Source organism: Anabrus simplex, chromosome 4 (assembly GCF_040414725.1).
Source record: "Anabrus simplex isolate iqAnaSimp1 chromosome 4, ASM4041472v1, whole genome shotgun sequence".
Taxonomy (NCBI): Eukaryota; Metazoa; Arthropoda; class Insecta; order Orthoptera; family Tettigoniidae; genus Anabrus; species Anabrus simplex.
In genome coordinates, this window is record NC_090268.1 from 201,949,828 (window position 1) to 201,970,964 (window position 21,137).

General features: G+C 46.1%; 1 protein-coding gene across 1 annotated transcript in view; it reads left to right on the forward strand.

The window, feature by feature from the left end:
• Window positions 1–1,695: 1,695 nt before the first annotated feature.
• The window catches only part of Dhc36C (Dynein heavy chain at 36C), a 911,918-nt gene continuing 892,476 nt past the window's right edge, over window positions 1,696–21,137 (forward strand). Inside the window, exon 1 of the mRNA XM_068227203.1 lies at window positions 1,696–1,808. Coding sequence (XP_068083304.1) covers window positions 1,696–1,808 — 113 coding nt within the window. The remainder of the gene's footprint in view (window positions 1,809–21,137) is intronic.

Sequence of the window (21,137 nt, forward strand, 5' to 3'; positions counted from 1 at the left end):
GAAGGTATGGAGGACTTCCCTTCGGGCTTCGCGGAGGGAAGCCGTGATATTATGTCGCCTTCGGATCGTCCACGGTATCTTGACACACTCCCATCTACTGAAAGGAGAACCCCCTCCGGTGTGTACCTGCGGCGACCATCTTACCGTGGTACACATCCTTACGGAGTGTGTGGACCTGGTCGATCTGCGCCGTAGTCTTAACCTTCCGAGTACAATCTCCCTTATCTTGCGAGATGACGAGCAGTCAGCAGACCTCGTCATCCGCTTTATGAGGGATAGCGGTCTGTTTTATCGTGTGTGATGATGTCCTTTGTCCTTGTGTTGTTTATGTCAGTTGCGCTTTTATCTCATTGACTTCATTTTAGTTTGTGTTGCGCATTTTAATGTGTTATTTTAACGTCTAACGTAAATTATGTGTTAATATCTGTACTACTGGGCAATGCCTTATTCCTTCGTTTTCCTGTATTTTCTCTTATTTTAATAGACCATAAGGCATTGCGTATTAGATCCACTGAATGTTTTAATCTCACCCTCATTTTTCTTCATCACCATTCTTTTTTAACTCTAGTCAGTGGATACTTTTTAAAATTTTAACTTCATATCTCATGTCATTCATTTCGTTCCATTAAGGGCCGATGGCCTTCGATGTTAGGCCCCTTAAAACAACAAGCATCATCATCATCATTGTACCAAGTATGAGTGCGGAAAGGCAGAATGGCGAGGACACAGGAAATACTGACACAGTAAAGCCTGAAGAATTTCTGACGCCTACGTTCAGAAAAATGGAAAAAGCGAAATGTCAAACATTGTACAACGTTCGAGAAAAATAAATTGTCACATTTTCCTATGAGGAAATCAAACCACAGTGTGTTGAACACCCTGAGACTACGTTACTTGTGATTAGTACCGGTACTGAAAAATACAATGGTTGTACTTTACTAGCGATTATTGCCACTAAGAGGGGCCGTTGACCTGGATTTTGGACCCCCTTAGACAACGAGCATAATCGATTCAGGATTGTGCTTTGGAATCAGCCCCTTGGTCGGTAGGTACTATAGTCTTAAGATAGTTTATGGAAAGGTGGGGCATTGCGGGTCGGATCCACTGATTGTTTTAAGTTTTAAGTTTTGTATTCTAGTTAGTGAATTGATTTTGGTATTATTTTCAACTTTCAGTATTGTGAGTTAGATCCGCTGATTATTTTAAATTCATATTTCATGCATTCATTCTTCATCATCAAGTTTTTAATTCTGGTCAGTAGATGAATATTTGAATTTTAAATTGCCATTACATTTCGTGCCATTAGGGTTCGGTGACCTAGATTTTAGACCCGTTTAAACAAGCAGCATCATTGCCTTTCTGACCTCCCTACCCTCCCTCCCTCTTCATCACCACAGAATCAGATAATTTCCATTCTAGCATTCTAATTGTAAGAATGAATTTCATCATAATATTTCCAGAGTGGTTATCTTTGATTGACCACGGAAATTTGTTGTTTGTAATGTTATGTTCCATTGTATTGTGTGCTGTCTCTTCATTGCTGTTGATAGTCACTGGTATGTTTAGGCACAAGAGGAGGTGGATGATTTCCTTTCGACCGAGCACAAACTTGACGACTTTGTGCCATTAATTATAAAATACCACGAGCTGAGGATGAATATTGCTTGTGATATCCCTCATGTCGTTTTGATGGGTATGTATGAAATACACCGTGAAGAACTGATTCAAAATATGGTTCTACAAGCTGAACGCCTCCGAGATCAACTTTTGAAGAGAATGGTGGGTGACTATCAAAGAAAGTGTCAAGAGTGAGTATCTTGCATAATGTGATATTGATTTGTTAGGATATGTTTAAACATGGATATGTATTTGGCCTGGAGATCTATCTTGAATTACGTCCTGTGGCAGGGCACGCATACAAAGAATATACCCAGGGTATTACAAGTGATCAGCTTTAACAGCTTCATTTCAAGTAATACTAATCCCGTATTGACTATAATCAATCAATGAATATTCAAGATAAACTTAAATATTATAATTAAGCGGTCCGCCTATTCAATACAATATATAATTTATTAATATCTAGGACATGTTTCGTCCCCTAAGGGACATCATCAGCTAATAACAAATTAACATTAATATATCAGTAATACAAATTAAAAATGGAAAGACACATTCAAATGTTTGACAATTTAAAATAAGATCTTCAAATTTTGTTAAAATTGTAAGTCATAAGACAGGTAAAACAGTCAAATTGTCTATATTTCTCTTGTTGATGTTCTTGGAAAATACCAGTTTTGCTTATAAAATCTTAAAATATCATTTGTTGTAAAAAGCACACTTGATTTGTATTCCTTGGTGAAAGATTTGTTAAAACTTAATAAGCATTCCTTAGATGGTATACTAAAATTTAAGTGCTTCAGAATTTAAAGTCAGATCGTGGCCGTGTTGGTAAAGTTCTGTGTGGTAATGGATGTATAAGTTTATTCCTTATTATTGGCCCCGATGTGCGGAGAAGGACTCGCTTCTACCGAGGTAAGTGTGCATGTCCTAGATATTAATAAATTATATATTGTATTGAATAGGCGGACCGCTCAATTATAATATTGAAGTTTATCTTGAATATTCATTGATTGATACCCAGGGTATATAGAGTCAAATAAAACAGGTGACATAGGTGCGTAAATGGATTGAAGCGCTGGTACCATGTGTTGCACCCGCTGTAGAAGGGAAAGGCTGAATACATCTACGAGTAATCCCAGTCTGTCGTAGGAGGTGACTAAAGGGGTTATGTGCCCATCGCAGAGTGGGGCAAATTGCAAATCTGGCTGGACAAAAATTGTTCATTAATATAAAACTGTTAAACGATATGTATTTACAGGCTTGGAAGGGGGGGGGGGTTGCTGATTACGAATTTGATGTAACAATTTGAAAATTCAAAATTGAGGATTCAATATGGCGGAAAAATCTGCACAAAAATGCTATATTATCCCTAGAATGGTAAGGTGAAGTTTTGTCCCGAAAATGGTAAAATGGGGTGTCTCACACTCCATGAAAAAAACTCATTATATTCGAAGCGTTCTTAGAATTCTTAACTGTTGTTTCTATTTATTTCTTTTATTAAGCATGCAGCAATGTATTTACACAAAATAAATTAATGAATGATGAATGATGAAAATGAATGAATAAATGAATTTTAAACCAGAAGTATTCACACATATGTAAGGAAATCGAACCATGGGAATCATGATAAAAATTAACTTATCAAATACGAGGGTGTGTAAAATTAAACCTACGTATGTATGTTCTTGAAAGCCACTCGCGCTGGAGATAATTTCTGATTTATTCATATTTAGATGTCGGCACACATATTGCATACCACCGCTCGGTTATCACAACGCATGGTGTTCTTGCATACATCACATAGCATTTAGCTTTTGCGATCTCTAGAATATGGAGGAAGATCATCAGTACCAAGGGCTGATGACATTAAAGCCATGATACTACTTGTGCTTAGTACCACCACGTGAGGAACACCATGGATCTACGCTACCAATCAGTATTGCCTTTATGTGAGGAGCACCGCGCTTCTTTGCGTAGCAGGGTCTACGATCGTGTGTATTCTACCGTGAGCGGGCATTCGGCTGAGCGAATTAATGTCCATGTGCTGTAACGCTGTGCTTGAATGTGTCGGTTCTCCTGGGTTCAAAATAAATCTACGCTACCTATGAGTAGTACCACTTAACGTGAAACCCCATGGGTGTACGTTGCCTGTGAGTAGTACCACTATGTGAGAAAAAAACATGGGGTTGGCTGGCGCCCGTGCTAAGTACCACTATGTGCGATAACCATGAGTGTGCGTTACCTGATAGTACAGTGACCAATACCATGGGTTTGTATCACCAGTGGTTGTTACCATAATGTGTCGTACACCGTGGGTCTACATTGCCTATGATTAGTAGGACTTTATGAGGAACACCATGGGTGTAGTGCTCCGGGATAACTGGGTCATGATTTTAAAACATGACCTCCAGTTACCTTCATAAAACTGTAATTTGTGACAAGTAACCAGCAATTTTCGACTGTAAATTATAGCACGATTATTTAGCAATAAACAGACAAACATATTACACCCACGAGCCTGCTACGCTGGCGGAGCAGGGGGAGAGGTGATACTGCCACGTGGCGCGTCCCAGGTGGCGGATAGAAGGGTCCTAACCGGCTTGCGGGCGGACTTGAGGGAAATAAAATACCTCTCGCGGACCAAACCCCCACCCCCTGTGAGTGGGGGAGGCAGACGAATAATGCACACACGGTATCCCCTGCCTGTCGTGAGAGGCAACTAAAAGGGGCGACCAAGGGATGATTGTATTAGAACCATGAAACTACTTGTGATTAGTACAACCACGCGGAGAACACCAAGGGTCGCTTTTACTTGTGCGTACTACCACTATATTAGGTACGAAATACGAGGTTTGTGATTAGTAGCACACAGGAGCACCGAGCGGTCGGCTTTTGCAGTACCTGAAATTAGTACCACCATATGAGCAGGACCATGGGATGATAGCTACCATGTTTCTGCCTTGCCTATGATTAGTACCCACTATATGAGGAACACCGCGGGATAGGGGAAGGTCCCTGTGGTTAGTACTCTTATATGGTAAACTCCATAGGTTTGCGTTGCCTGTAAATGGTGCCGCAAAAGTGAGAAAAACATAGGTCTGTATTATATGTCGAATTTCATAACCTGTGAGTAGTACAATAATGTGAAGCGTCCCATGGCAAAACTCGCCTTCTCCAAACTAACAAATTGTTCAGGAAACACAAAAAACGAATTGCTAACATAACGCCGAGTGTTTTTTGATGAAAACTATTCTAACATTAAGAAATAAATCATCCAAGGCCATTAAACATTGTGTAAATAAATGATATGTTATAGAAACTGAGTTATTTGCGTTTTAAAAATGGAGAAGGCGAGTTTTGGCACGACTGATGGGATAAGACAAGTTTTGCTTCAACACAGATGGGATAAGACCAGTTTTGCTGCAATCGAAAATTACTTTGAATATCTGTTTACATTGAAGAAGGTAGACCCAATTAATTAACACCTTTGAAAATTATGTTTAAACGTTCATTTATTAATACGTAAAAGGTCAATTAATTTTTTAAAAAATGCATGAAGTAGTGTTTCATTAGTCCTTCAATAATTTTATTTTAAACAATTACGTCTACACCTTCTTCTTCCTGACAACAGTAAGGTTCTTCATCCTCGCCCTCATTGGCTCCAACAACAGCTTCATCATACGTACTGGGAACATTCTTCAGATAGTTCGTTGATGGATTATCAAACCACTGATCACCAAAGTGACTGATAAGTAGTTTTTTGACGTCATTGATCTTGGCTGGCTTAACCATAACACCTCGTGGAACCTCATTAACAACTATGTCTTTTAATGTTCTACCTTTCTTCATAACTGACCTTGGTACGTTCATGTCAGAATTGTACGATACTTCACCTCTGATCAGAACATTATTCATTGATGTTGTTCGTGAAAGTATGAACCGTTTGCACAAGGAAAACCGGAAATGCCACTGTCCTGGTTTTTTCATAACTGAGGTGGCGCAGTTTTTCCAGTCTCTCACTTGGCAATCTCCACCTAGTTTTGTTACTGTTCCATGTTTCTTGAAGACCTCAGTATATGTATCAGGTTCATAGATAACTGGTATTTTTCTGAGTGATTTTTCAATTAAACCAAAAATCCTGTCTGATGGCAGGAAGGAATGTCCTCTAACTGGAAAAACAAGTTCTATTTTCTTCACATTCCGTGGAGCACTATTTAGTAAATAATGAGCACACATAAATAGCATTATAGAATTGCGATTCTGACCACCGCAACCATCGGCACAGAGCCTGATTACAGAAGTATCAGACAGGTCAGTTTTCACTAAACAGTCGTGGACTGCAGAAGCTATTTCATTGGAAGAATTGCTATACTCATTTTCATTCCAAGTGTAAATGTGTACACTGTCTTTAGTCAACTTTTCTTCGGATGAACCTTTGACTATGGTAAAATTGTAGGTGTAGAGTTGCCTACAATAGTAGGCACATTGGTCCGGTACTTTAGGAACTACTAAGTTCTTCTGACAGTCAAAACTAAATATTTGCATTCCTTCTGCACTGTCCTGAAGCTTAGAGAAGAACGCATTTGCACGTAATTTATGTACACGTAAACCAAGCATTGCCACTGATTTAGAACCAGGATCCTTTGCAGCGTTTAACTGTTCTTTGTATGATATGCAAGTTGAACAGGCGTCTGTCACAGGCGTACCAAATCCAATATTATATTCTAAACAAAATATTGACCGGAAAAATGTTTTCTTCACTTTTAACTCATGTGATGCCCGATTGTTGTACATCCTCCAAAGTTTACTTATACTTAAATCACCAGGCAGGTATTGCCGAGCCTGTGACTTTCCTCTGCAGTAGTGTGTTTCTGTGTAGTTTTTTAATTCTTCAATAAACTGTCTGACTGATACTTTTCTTGCAGTGTACGTCGGTGACGTTATCACCACCGCGTTTTTCCCTAGGCATTTCACCTGTATTTAAATGATTGCGAGCAATCCTCTGCACTCTATCTTTTGAAATATGTAAGACTCCAAGAAATGTTTTTTGGCACACTTGAAGTTTAAATTCAGAAGAATTCTTAACGTTTACATAGTAGTTAACAGAAATACATTTCTTGGAGCTATACTCCTTTATAGACCTTCTTTTAGCTGGTTGACGTATTCCAATGTACTTTAAAATGAATGCGTCTTGGATGGACTTGTCAGGAACCTTGTAAAAGTTATCATGAAACTCCTTGACATCTCCCATCCTTAAACTTTTACATCTAAATGTCTTGTTTCCTTTGTGGCTACAAGATGGCATGTTCGGCAATTCCTTTGACGTGTGCCTAAAACGAAAACAATATTATGTAGTACGGCTGTTGTGGTCTGGTAAAAGGTTCAATTACCTTTTACACCATAATGATGATTTATGTTTTAAATCCTTGTGTTAAAGTGTAAAAATTCATTCAATAGACACCTTTGAATTTTACGCTTTTAACAATACTTATTTTGTAGCCTATGTAGCAAAAATGATGAACCTAATGAGTTAATTAAGTTAATGCAAATATTAATCTATGGACAAAGTTGTTACAACGGTAATGTTTACGAACGTAAGCCTAGTACTGAGGTAAACAACAGTGCGTTACCTTTGGCGTTTTGCAATGTTTCTCTTCCAGTTTACGGGGTCTGCGGTCCTCTTCCTACCTTTCCCCTTTTCTGCCGGAGTTATACTAGTATTCATTCTAAAACTTTTATCAAATAAAGCAACAGTAGCCTATACCTTTACTCAAACACAACATAAACAGCAAAGAACAACAACTAACTGGCTGCCGGCCAGCTGGCCGGGTACTCACGTGAACTCCCATCTGAGCTGATTGGCCAGTGGGATTAGACCAGTTTAGGAATGGCAGGTGCGTTGGAAAAGGCAAGTTTTGCTATGACACTCGGTTTTCTGTGCTCGTTTTAACAGGGAATGACCAGTTTTAGCACGATATGTGTATCACCAACAAATAGGGATTAACCCAAGGAATCCAGTAATATAGCTATCTCAATTTCGGAAAAAAGTGGATAAGGCGAGTTTTGCCATGGGACGCCTCTTGTGTGGAATACCATAATTCTCTGCTACTTTTGGTTAGTACCGCAACAGGACAAATACCATAGTTCTACTTCCCTAGCGCTCAGTACCGTTATGAGGGGCCGATAACTTCGATTTTGGACCCCCTTTTGACTGCACGCATAATCGATTCAGTTTTATGCTATAGCAGTAGTCCCTTGGTCAGTAATACTATTGTGTCACGTCAGTTTATATGAATGTCAGGCATTGCGGGTCGCATCCACTGATCGTTTTAAATTCATGTCCATCCATTCATTGTTCGTTCTCACGCTTTGCATTCTAGCCAGTGGAGAATTTTAGACTTTTAGTATGTTATTCCATTTCGTCTTATTTCGTACCATTAGGGGCCGACATCCTCGATGTTAGGCCCCTTTAAAGAACAATCATCAATCAATCAATCATCATCAACGGATCTCTTTTTTCATAATTTCTCTCTTCGTCTACACCCCTGTGGGTGGGGGACGCAGACGAAGAATACACCCACGGTATCCCCTGTCTGTCGTAAGAGGAGACTAACGGGGCGTTCAAGGGATGATTGAATTAGAACCATGAAACTACATTTGATTCGTACCATCACGCGGGGAACACCATGGGTTGCCTGTACTTGCGAGTAGTACCACTATGTTAGGTACACAATAGGTTTGTGCTTAGTACCCATGTGAGCAACAACGCGGGTCTGGGCGTTGCCTGTTTTTGTACCACTATATGAGCGACACCGTGGGTCTGCGTTGCCTGTGATTAGTACACGCTATGTGAGGAACACCACGGGAATACCGGCACCCGTGATTAGTACACCTCGGTGAGGAACCCCATTGGTTTGCGTTGGCTATGAGTGGCGCCATTGTGTGAGAACACCATAGGTGTACGTTACCTGTACGACGTACAATACTTGTGAGTAGTACCGTCTTGTGTGGAACACCATGAGTCTTCGCTACTTTTGATTAGTACCCCAACATGACAGATACCATGGTTCTACTTTACTCGCGACATGTACCATTCTGAGGGGCCGTAGACCGGGATTTTGGATCCCTTTAGACATAAAGCATCCTCGATTCAGGGTTGTACTTTATAAATGGTCTCTTGGTCAGTAATACTATCATATATGATCCTTTTTTGAGTCGAATCCACTGATTTTTGTTTGCTTGTTTCTTGTTTTTTGGTTTTTTGGGTTCATGTCCATACATTCATTCTTCATGATATTTTTAAAAATTTTGGTCGGTGGATGAGTTTGAACGTTTTGTTATTTCATTTCGTACCGTTAGCCACGAACCTACTACGGTGGCGTAGCAGGGGGAGAGGTGATACTCCCATGTGGCCACGAACCTGTTAGGCAGGCGTAGCAGGGGGAGAGGTGATACTCCCACGTGGCGCGTCCCAGGTGGCGGATAGGGGGGTCCTAACCGGCTTGCCGGCGGACTTGAGGGAAATAAATACCTCTCGCGGTCCAAACACACTACCCCCTGCGGGTGGGGGACGCTCATGCAGAATACACCCGCGGTATCCCCTGCCTGTCGTAAGAGGCGACAAAAAGGGGCGACCTTGGCGCGGACATGGATTGCGGTTTGGTATAATGTGATGGACCTCCTGTGGATGGGAGAGGCTGAATACATCCATAGGTAATCCCTGCCTGTCGTAGAAGGCGACTTAAAGGGTCATGTGGCCATGGTCCCCTCTTTATTTTTTGATTATTTTTCCGAGGGTCAGATGAGGACCATTCCAAATTTTGATGTGCGTGCTGCCCGGAGATGGGCCTCTTACGTGTGCGATTACGCCCAAAAGCCCGCAACTGTCCACCCAGGACCATTGCGTGGTGGGAGCGCCATGTACCTTGGCAGTGGTATCCGCCTGACAACACAGGTCCCCGCACAGCCGAATGCCAGAAGGACATATTATTATTAATTATTTTTTAATTTTTTTCTCTATATTTAGTGCTCTGTACACGCTATGGGGTACATGCTATTGCGGGTGACTGGAGGAAGGGAGCCCTAGTGCTCATTGCCTCAGTCATCCCGTATTAGGCATCGTCCAACATCGGACACCGGGCAGTACCTGCTACGACCAGGTGGGTATTGCCTTGGCTGCTTGGTTCGGCTACAGAGACCCCTGATCGGAGTGGGTGGCATTCGGGGAGGATGCTATCGGGAATGGCTTCCAAACGAAGTCGTCCTTCTCAAGGTGGTCCTCCACCTAAGACTTTAACTTTTGCTTCCCTGAGAGGTTCAACTCCCTGGGAACTTGCGCAGCGTGAAGGAATGGGATCCAGCTTCCCTAGGTTTCTGGTCGCTACCAGAACCGATGGGCATGATTTTAAGCTGGTGAAATCGATCCTTTTTAGTCGACACATCGAAGGCGTTTACGGCGAACTTGAGGACATTAAGAAAATGCGCAACTTTAGTTTGCTTCTAAAGACTCGCACAGCACTGCAAGCTGATCAGCTGCTTAAGTGCGACCACTTTGGCGAAATGCCCGTCAAAGTGGAGGAGCATAAGTCCTTGAACCTGGTTCGCGGAGTCATCTTTCACCGCGACCTTATTTTGAACACTGACGACGAGTTGATGGAAGACATGAAGAACCGTGGCGTGACACACGTCCGGCGCTTTACGCGCAAGGTCAACGGTGAAGACGTTGCCACTGGTGCCTTCATTGTCTCTTTCAAGTTGTCAGTGTTACCAGAGAAAGTCAAGGTAACAACTTATCGTTGCGATGTGAGGCCGTACATCCCGCCTCCTATGCGATGCTATCAATGCCAGCGATTCGGACATATGGTATCTCGCTGTTCGAATCAGGCTGTATGTGGTACATGTGGACGAGTAGCTCACGGCGCGGAGGAGTGCACAACTCCGTACAAGTGCACTAACTGCTCCGGTTTTCATTCTCCTCGGGATCGGAACTGTCCGATATACCTGAGTGAGAAGAAGATCCAGGAGATCAAGACCCTGGATGGTCTTTCCTACCAGGAAGCGTGCCGTAAGTTTCATTCTATGAATACACCTGCCCGTACACTCGACTATAGCTTGATAGCTCAGAGTCTTCCAGGTTCGTCATTTACGACCAAGACACCTGTCCAGACCGCTGCGCCCAAGGCGACTGTTGCTGCTCCCAGCAACGTCGCAAATAGTCAAAGCTCGAAGGGGGGGACCACCCCACCTTCGACCAACCAGAAGTCTGTGCCGGCTGGGAACTGCCAGCCGGCACAGCAAGGGGGGAAGACTAAGTCTCCCCCCCCCCCTAGGAGGTCGACGAAAGTCGTGCCCCAGCCGGCGGAGGCGGCTTCGTTGACCAGGGCTGGGAAACCATCTCCCAGCCCGTCTAAACTTGAAAAGAAAAAGGGGAAGAAGAGCGCCCGTCCTGAGCGCTCTCGGACTTCCCCTGCGAAGGAGAAGTCATGCCCTCCATCTGGGGGATATGAGTCCGCGCCGGGAGGCACTCCTGCTCCCAAACCTGCGCGCTCTCCTCGCAGGCGTAGCAGGGGGAGAGGTGATACTCCCACGTGGCGCGTCCCAGGTGGCGGATAGGGGGGTCCTAACCGGCTTGCCGGCGGACTTGAGGGAAATAAAATACCTCTCGCGGACCAAACACACACCCCCTGTGGGTGGGGGAGGCTGACGAATAATACACCCACGGTATCCCCTGCCTGTCGTGAGAGGCGACTAAAAGGGGCGACCAAGGGTTGATTGTATTAGAACCATGAAACTACTTGTGATTAGTACCACCACGCGGAGAACACCAAGGGTTGCTTTTACTTGTGCGTAGTACCACTACATTAGGTACGAAATTGGTTTGTGATCAGTAGCACACAGGAGCACCGCGCGGTCGGCTTTTGCAGTACCTGTGATTAGTACCACCATATGAGCAGGACCATGGGATGATAGCTACCATGGTTCTACTTTGCCTGTGATTAGTACCCACTATATGAGGAACACCACGGGATAGGGAGAGGTCCCTGTGGTTAGTACTCTTATGTGATGAACACCATAGGTTTGCGTTGCCTGTAAATGGCGCCGCAAAGTGAGAAAAGCATAGGTCTGTATTATGTCGAATTTCATAAGCTCTGAGTAGTACAATAATGTGTGGAATGCTGCAAGTCTCTGCTACTTTTGATTAGTACCGCAACAGAACAAATACCATGGCTCTATTTTGATAGCGATCAGTACCGTTATGAGGGGCGGATAACTGCGATTTAGGACCCCCTTTTGACTGCACGCATAATCGTTTCCGTGTTATGCTATAGCAGTAGTCCCTTGGTCAGAAATACTATATTGTCACGTCTGTTTATGTGAATGTGAGACATTGCGGGTCGCAACCACTGATTGTTTTAAATTCATGTCCATCCATTCATTCTTCGTTCTCACGTTTTTGAATTCTGGTCAGTGGAGAATTTTAGACCTTTAATATGTCATTCCATTTCGTCTCATTTCGTACCATTAGGGGCCGATGACCTAGATGTTAGGCCCCTTTAAACAACAATCATCAATCAATCAATCATCTCCTCGTAGGGGACCCCCTCGCGCCCGAAAAGCGTCGAAGTTCTGGGCGGCACCCCTGCCATCTTTTGATGACGGGATGGATGTCGCGCTCTCCTCTACATCTACGGATGTAGAACTAGATAGTGTTTAGGCTTACGAGCATTTTGTTGCTCATAACCTAACACTCCTTTTATAGTCCACACTATGGCACTGTTACAGTGGAATTGTAACGGTTATGACAGGCATCTTGCTGAGTTATGTCAGCTTGTTAGTGAGTACGCAGCGAGTATAGTCTGTATTCAGGAGACCAATTTCCGACCTGGTCATCACACGGTCTTGAGGAATTTCAAACTATACTCGACAGAACGATAATATGCTCACCCCACGAACCTACTACGATGGCGTAGCAGGGGGAGAGGTGATACTCCCACGTGGCGCGTCCCAGGTGGCGGATAGGGGGTCCTAACCGGCTTGCCGGCGGACTTGAGGGAAATAAAATACCTCTCGCGGACCAAACACACTACCCCCTGCGGGTGGGGGACACACATGCAGAATACACCCGCGGTATCCCCTGCCTGTCGTAAGAGGCGACAAAAAGGGGCGACCTTGGCGCGGACATGGATTGCGGTTTGGTATAATGTGATGGACCTCCTGTGGATGGGAGAGGCTGAATACATCCATAGGTAATCCCTGCCTGTCGTAGAAGGCGACTTAAAGGGTCATGTGGCCATGGTCCCCTCTTTATTTTTTATTATTTTTCCGAGGGTCAGATGTAGACCATTCAAAATTTGATGTGCGTGCTGCCCGGCGATGGAGCTCCTATGTGTGCGACTACGCTCGAAAGCCCGTGCCAGCAACCACCCAGGACGCGGCGGGTGGGAGTGTCATGTACCCGGGCAGTGGTATCCGCCTGACAACGCAGGTCCCCGCACAGCCGAATGCCAGAAGGACATATTATTATTAATTATTTTTATTTATTTTTCCTATTGTTAGTGCTCTGTACACGCTATGGGGTACATGCTATTGCGGGTGACTGGAGGAAGGGAGTCCTAGTGCTCATTGCCTCAGTCATCCCGTATTAGGCATCGTTCAACATCGGACCCCGGGCAATACCTGCTACGACCAGGTGGGTATTGCCTTGGCTGCTTGGTTCGGCTACAGAGACCCCTGATCGGAGTGGGTGGCATTCGGGGAGGATGATTTCGGGCATGGCGTCGAAACAACTTCCGCCTGCCACCTCGGGTAGTTCGCTACCCAAGTCTTTAACTTTTGATTCCCTAAGGGGGGCAACCCCTTGGGAACAAGCGCAGCGACTTAGTCTGGGTTCCAGCTTCCCTAGGTTCCTGGTTGCTACCAGGACCGATGGGCAAGACTTCAAGCTGGTGAAATCTATTCTCTTTAGTCGCCACATTGAAGGTGTCTACGGTGAACTGGAGGACCTGAAGAAAATGCGCAATGGTGGTTTGCTTTTAAAGACGAGCACTGCGCTCCAAGCAGATCGGTTGCTTAAGTGCGACCACTTTGGCGACATCCCCGTCAAAGTGGAAGAGCACAACACCTTGAATCTGGTTCGTGGAGTGATTTTCCACCGCGATCTCGTCCTGAACACTGACGATGAATTGATGGATGACATGAAGCACCGCGGCGTGACCCACGTCCGGCGTATCACACGCAAAGTCAACGGTGAAGACGTTGCCACGGGTGCGTTTATAGTCTCCTTCAAATTGTCAGTGTTGCCAGAGAAAGTCAAGGTGACAACCTATCGTTGCGATGTGAGGCCGTACATCCCGCCTCCTATGCGGTGCTATCAATGCCAGAGATTCGGACACATGGTATCTCGTTGTTCGAATCAGTCAGTGTGTGGTACATGTGGGAAAGTAGCTCACGGCGCGGAGGAATGCACGCCTCCGTACAAGTGCACTAACTGCTCTGGTCTTCATTCTCCTCGGGATCGGAACTGTCCGACCTATCTGAGTGAGAAGAAGATCCAGGAGATCAAGACCCTGGATGGTCTTTCCTACCAGGAAGCGCGCCGTAAGTTTAATTCCCTGAATGCACCGGCCACGACACTTGACTTCAGCTTGATAGCTCAGTCCCTGCCAGGTTCCTCATTTTCACCTGCAACACCTGTCCAGAAGATCGCTGCGCCCAAGGCGGCGGTTGCTCTTGCCAGCAACGCCGCAAAGAGAACAAGCTCGAAGGCTGGTCCATCCCGGCCTTCGACCACCAATCTGCCTGTGCCGGCTAAGAAACCTACGCCGGCACAGAAGGGGAAGAAGACAACGTCTCCTTCCCCTACACGGTCGGCGAAAGCCGCGCCTAAGCCGGCGGAGGCGGCATCGTCGACCAGGGCTGGGAACTCCCCTCCCAGCCCGTCTAAACAAGAATCGACGGCGGTGAAGAAGAACGCCCTTAATAGGCGCTCTTCCAAATCTCCTACAAATGGGGTGTCACGCCCTCCACCTGGAGGGCCTGATTCTGCGTCAGCAGGTCTTCCTTCGGGGAAACCTGCGCGCTCCCCTCGTGGGCAGAAACCCCGCACCCGGACTACGTCAAAGAAGTTGAAGGCCTGCATCACCTCGTCTGATGACGAGGAGCTGCACATGGAGCACGAATCTCCATCTTCGGATGGGGATGTGAGTGTAGGTTAGGTTAGGTAGCATTCCGTTGCTCCTATCCTAATCCTCAGAAGTCCACACTTACAATATGGCACTGTTACAATGGAATTGTAACGGTTATGATAGGCATCTTGCTGAGTTGCGCCAGCTCATTAGCGAGTATTCGGCGAGTATAGTCTGTATTCAGGAAACAAACTTCCGACCAGATCATCATACGGTATTGCGAAATTTTCGACTATACTCGACAGAACGACATTATGCTCACCGGGCTTCCGGTGGCGTTGGCATTTTTGTCCGTTCTGATACCTACAGCGAGGAGGTTCCGCTAAGAACCCCGCTGGAGGCTGTAGCTGTTCGCGTTCCGCTGCCTGTCATAACAACAGTGTGTGATGTCTATTTTCCGCCAGGGCTACCTCTTAACATTAATGATGTCACTGATCTTCTAGATCAGCTTCCACCTCCCTTCCTCTTGTTGGGCGATTTCAACGCCCATCACCCCATATGGGGCTCTGAGACGCCTTGCCCCCGGGGAAGAGAGCTGGAAACATTGGTAACAGACCTGGATTTATGTATTTTGAACACAGGGGAACCAACACACTTCAGTGTACGTTACGGCACATATTCTCGCATAGACGTAAGTCTATGCAGCCGAACGTTGGTTCCGCTGTTTCGGTGGAACACACACGACGATCTTTGTGACAGTGACCATTTTCCCATCATTCTTACTTTGATGAACCAAAAATCCGTCGAGGCTCCCCCTCGATGGATTCTTAAACATGCTGATTGGCCAAAGTACACATCACTAGCTGTCTTTAACGATGATATCAGGCGGACCGTCGGCGAGGAAATAACTTATGTCACCCAAGTTATTCTTGCTGCTGCTGAGGAGTCCATTCCGTTCTTCTCGGGGACTCCTCGCCGAAAACTCGTTCCTTGGTGGAACGAGGAAATAGCAGCAGCTATCAAAGAACGCCGTCGTGCTCATAAACGTTACCGTAGACAGCCTACTGCGGCCAACTTGGTAACATTTAAGAAATTCCGCGCTAAGGCGCGGGTTCTTATTCGCCAAAGTAAGAAGGCTTCATGGGAGAGATATGTGTCGTCTATGACGTCACACACTCCATCATCTCAAGTGTGGACTAAACTTCGGCGTATTTCGGGTATTCATGGATCATCTTCGGTACCGGGAATTTCCATTGCAGGCAATATCGTCACTGAACCACTCTCGATTGCTAACCATCTTGCTCGCCATTTCGCGGACGTGTCTGGCTCCGGGAATTACCATCATGACTTCCTACCTCTGAAGCGGGAGGCAGAACGTCGTCATCTCAGTTTTGCCACTCAGGCTTCAGAGGACTATAACGTGCCCTTTACGGAGTGGGAACTCCGTAGCGCATTAGCGCTTTGCAAGGACACGTCTCCTGGACCAGACAATATCCATAACCAGATGTTGAAACACCTTAGTGAGGACAGTCTTCTCTATCTCCTTCGTGTGTTCAACCGAATCTGGATGGAGGGTGCCTATCCGTCTCAGTGGCGAGAGGGCATCGTCATTCCTGTCCTCAAGCCTGACAAAGATCCTAAATATGCAGGGAGTTATAGACCTATTTGTCTTACCAGCTGCCTGTGTAAGCTGTTTGAGAGGATGGTAAATCGCCGCCTTGTGTGGTGTCTGGAGAAACAAGGACTCTTGTCCGCGTACCAGTGTGGTTTCCGAGCCGCTCGATCCACCACTGACCACTTGGTACGCCTGGAGAGTTCTATCCAGGATGCGTTTCTCCGCAAACAGCATTTGGTAGCTGTTTTCTTTGACTTAGAAAAGGCCTACGACACCACATGGCGATATGATATCCTTTCAGTCCTGCATCAATGGAAATTCCGAGGTAACTTGCCGGCGTTTATTGCGAATTTCTTGTCCCTCCGTCTATTCCGTGTCCGAGTAGGGAGGACATATTCGCAATACCACGTACAAGAAAATGGAGTCCCACAGGGATCGGTCCTTAGTGTCACTCTGTTCGCGATTGCCATCAACGGCATTGTTGCTGCTGCTGGTCCAGCAGTTATACCGTCGCTATATGTGGACGATTTTGCTCTGCACTATAGCTCGCGTAATATGGCAGTCGCAGAGCGACAATTACAACACGCTATTAGGAGGGTGGAGCAGTGGACCTTAGAACATGGCTTTCGGTTTTCTGCCGCAAAGACCTCTGTTGTCCACTTTTGTCGTCAACGTACTCTTCACCCCCATCCTGAGCTTTATTTAGACAACGTCGTTCTTCCAGTTGTTGACACTTACCGATTTCTTGGGCTCCTTTTTGACAGTAAATTATCGTGGGAGCCACACGTGCGGCAGTTAAAAGTGCAATGCACTAGGAGGCTTAATATCCTTAAGTTTCTTAGCAGCACTTCTTGGGGGGCTGACCGCACGGTGCTCCTGCGATTCTATCGGGCACACATTTTATCCCGGTTAGACTACGGCAGTGCAGCATATGGCTCCGCAAGACCAAGCGTTCTTGCGAAGCTGAACAGTATCCACCACAGCGGGGTTAGGTTGGCGACGGGAGCTTTTCGTACAAGCCCCATCGCTAGCCTGCTCGCTGAGTCTGGTGTGCCGCCTTTACACCTGAGGCGCCAGCACCTTCTACTTACATATGCTGCAAATTTGCGACAGATGCCACTTCATCCAAGCTATCCTTGCGTGTTCAACAATGGCAACCGTTTGCTGTACGCTGCTCGTCCTCGAGCGACGCGGCCGGTTGGGATACGCTTGGATATCATTTCCGAATTGTTTGACGTACCTTCGGTTCCTTGCCTTGTCAGACAACCAAGTGGGGTACCTCCGTGGGTCGTACGACGACCTGAAATAATCCTGGATCTGCACACTGGCCCAAAGGAAAACACGGACCCTTCGATTTATCGGAGGCTCTTCCTGTCCGTTGTTGGCCGCTATCCAGGTTCAGTCGTCGTCTACACGGATGGTTCAAGGACAGATACGAAGGTGGGCTGTGCGTTCGTTGTTGGTAATGATAAGTTCCTTTTTGCTCTTCCGACAACCTGTAGTGTGTACACAGCAGAGCTCTATGCTATCTGTGAGGCTCTGCGGTACGCACTGTACAATAAGCGCCGCCACTTCCTTCTGTGTACTGAATCCTTGAGTTCGCTTCAGTCTATTGATACATGTTTCCCTCGACACCCTCTGGTGCAGCGGATCCAGGACCTGCTGGGCGGGTGTTCGGATGCCGGCACCAGAATCACGTTTCTGTGGCTCCCAAGCCACATGGGCATAGAGGGAAACGAGTTAGTAGATCGGGCTGCCAAGGAGGCAGTTACACTGCCCCCGTTGCCTTTCAAGGTTCCAGCAAGTGATATTCGCTCCCAGCTGCGACATCTTGTTATGTCCCATTGGGTGATGGAGTGGCAGGCCATTCCACTTCCCAATAAGCTGAGAGCGATAAAAGGAACAACGAAGGTATGGAGGACTTCCCTTCGGGCTTCGCGGAGGGAAGCCGTGGTATTATGTCGTCTTCGGATCGGCCACGGTATCTTGACTCACTCGCATCTTTTGAAAGGAGAACCCCCTCCGGTGTGTACCTGCGGCGACCATCTTACCGTGGTGCACATCCTTACGGAGTGTGTGGACCTGGTCGATCTGCGCCGTAGTCTTAACCTTCCGAGTACTATCTCCCTTATCTTGCGTGATGACGAGCAGTCAGCAGACCTCGTCGTCCGCTTTATGCGGGATAGTGGACTGTTTTATCTTGTGTGATGCTGTCCTTTGTCCTAGTGTGTTTTGTGTCACTTTCGCTTTTATCCCATTGACTTCATTTTAGTTTGTGTTGCGTATTTTAATGTGTTATTTTAACGTCTCTCGTAAATTATGTACTACCAGGCAATGCCTTATTCTTTTGTTTTCCGGTATATTCTCTTATTTTATTAGAAAATTAGGCATTGCGTATTAGATCCACTGATTGTTTTAATCTCACCCTCATTTTTCTCCATCATCATTTTTTTAAACCTTAGTCAGTGGATATGTTTTAAAATTTTAACATCATCTCTCATGTCGTTTATCTCGTTCCATTAGGGGCCGATGACCTTCGATGTTAGGCCCCTTTAAACAACAAGCATCATCATCATCAATATGCTCACCGGGCTTCCGGAGGCGTTGGCATTTTTGTACGTTCTGATAGCTACAGCGAAGAGGTTCCTTTAAGAACCCCTCTTGAGGCTGTAGCTGTTCGCGTCTCGCTGCCTATCATAGCCACAGTGTGTAATGTTTATCTTCCACCAGGCCAGCATCTGAACATCACTGATGTCGCTGATCTTATAGATCAGCTTCCACCACCCTTCCTCTTATTGGGCGATTTTAACGCCCATCACCCCATATGGGGCTCTGAGACGCCTTGCCCCCGAGGAAGAGAGCTGGAAACACTCCTATCAGATCTGGATTTATGTATTTTGAACACAGGGGAACCAACTCACTTTACTGTATATTACGGCACATATTCTCGCATAGACGTTAGTCTATGCAGCCGAACGTTGGTTCCACTGTTTCGGTGGAATGCACACGATGATCTCTGTGACAGTGACCATTTTCCCATCGTTCTTACTTTGTTGAATCACAAACCCGTCGAGGCTCCCCCTCGATGGATTCTTCAACATGCTGATTGGCCAAAGTACACATCACTAGCTGTCTTTAACGACAAAATCAGGCGGACCGTCGGCGAGGAAATAACTTACATCACCCAAGTTATTCTTGCTGCTGCTGAGGAGTCCATTCCGTTTTTCTCGGGGACTCCTCGCCGAAAACTCGTTCCTTGGTGGAACGATGAAATAGCAGCAGCCATCAAAGAACGTCGTCGCGCTCATAAACGTTACCGTAGACAGCCTACTGTGGCCAACTTGGTAACATTTAAGAAATTCCGCGCTAAGGCGCGAGTTCTTATTCGACAAAGTAAGAAGGCTTCATGGGAGAGATATGTGTCGTCCATGACGTCACATACTCCATCATCTCAAGTGTGGACGAAACTTCGACGAATTTCGGGTATTCAAGGATCATCTGCTGTACCGGGAATTTCCATTGCAGGCAGTGTCGCCACTGATCCCCTCGCGATTGCTAACCATCTCGCTAGTCATTTCGCGGATGTCTCTGGCTCCGGGAATTACAATCCTGATTTCCTCCCTCTGAAGCGGGAGGCAGAACGTCATCACCTGAGTTTTGCCACCCAAGCATCAGAGGACTACAACGTGCCCTTTACGGAGTGGGAACTCCGCAGCGCCTTAGCGCTTTGCAAGGACACGTCTCCTGGACCGGACAACATCCATAACCAGATGTTGAAACACCTTAGTGATAATAGTTTACTATATCTCCTTCGTGTGTTCAACCGAATCTGGACAGAGGGTGATTTTCCGTCTCAGTGGCGAGAGGGCATAGTCATCCCTGTCCTCAAGCCTGACAAAGATCCTAAGTATGCAGGAAGTTACAGACCGATTTGTCTTACAAATTGCCTGTGTATGCTATTTGAGAGGATGGTAAATCGCAGACTCGTGTGGTGTCTAGAGAAACAAGGACTCTTGTCCGAGTACCAATGTGGATTTCGAGCCGCACGATCCACCACAGACCACTTGGTACGCCTGGAGAGCTCTATCCAGGATGCGTTTCTCCGAAAACAGCACTTGGTAGCTGTCTTCTTTGACTTGGAGAAGGCCTACGACACCACCTGGCGATATGGCATCCTTTCAGTCCTGCATCAATGGAGATTCCGAGGTAACTTGCCGGTATTTATTGCGAATTTTTTGCCCCTCCGTCTATTCCGTGTCCGAGTAGGGAGGACATATTCGCAATACCACGTTCAAGAAAATGGAGTCCCACAGGGATCGGTTCTTAGTGTCACTCTGTTCGCGATTGCCATAAACGGTATTGTCGCTGCTGCTGGTCCAGCCGTAATACCGTCCCTATATGTGGATGATTTTGCTCTGCACTATAGCTCGTGCAGTATGGCAGTCGCAGAGCGACAGTTACAGCAAGCTATTAGGAGGGTGGAGAAGTGGACCTTAGAACATGGCTTTCGGTTTTCTGCCGCAAAGACCTCCGTTGTCCACTTTTGTCGTCAACGTACTCTTCACCCCCATCCTGAGCTTTATCTAAGAAATGTCTTTCTTCCAGTTGTTGACACCTACCGATTTCTTGGGCTCCTTTTTGACAGTAAATTATCGTGGGAGCCACACGTGCGGGAGCTAAAAGTGCAATGCACCAAGAGGCTTAACCTCTTGAAGTTTCTTAGCAGCACTAATTGGGGAGCTGACCGCGTGGTGCTCCTGCGATTCTATCGGGCA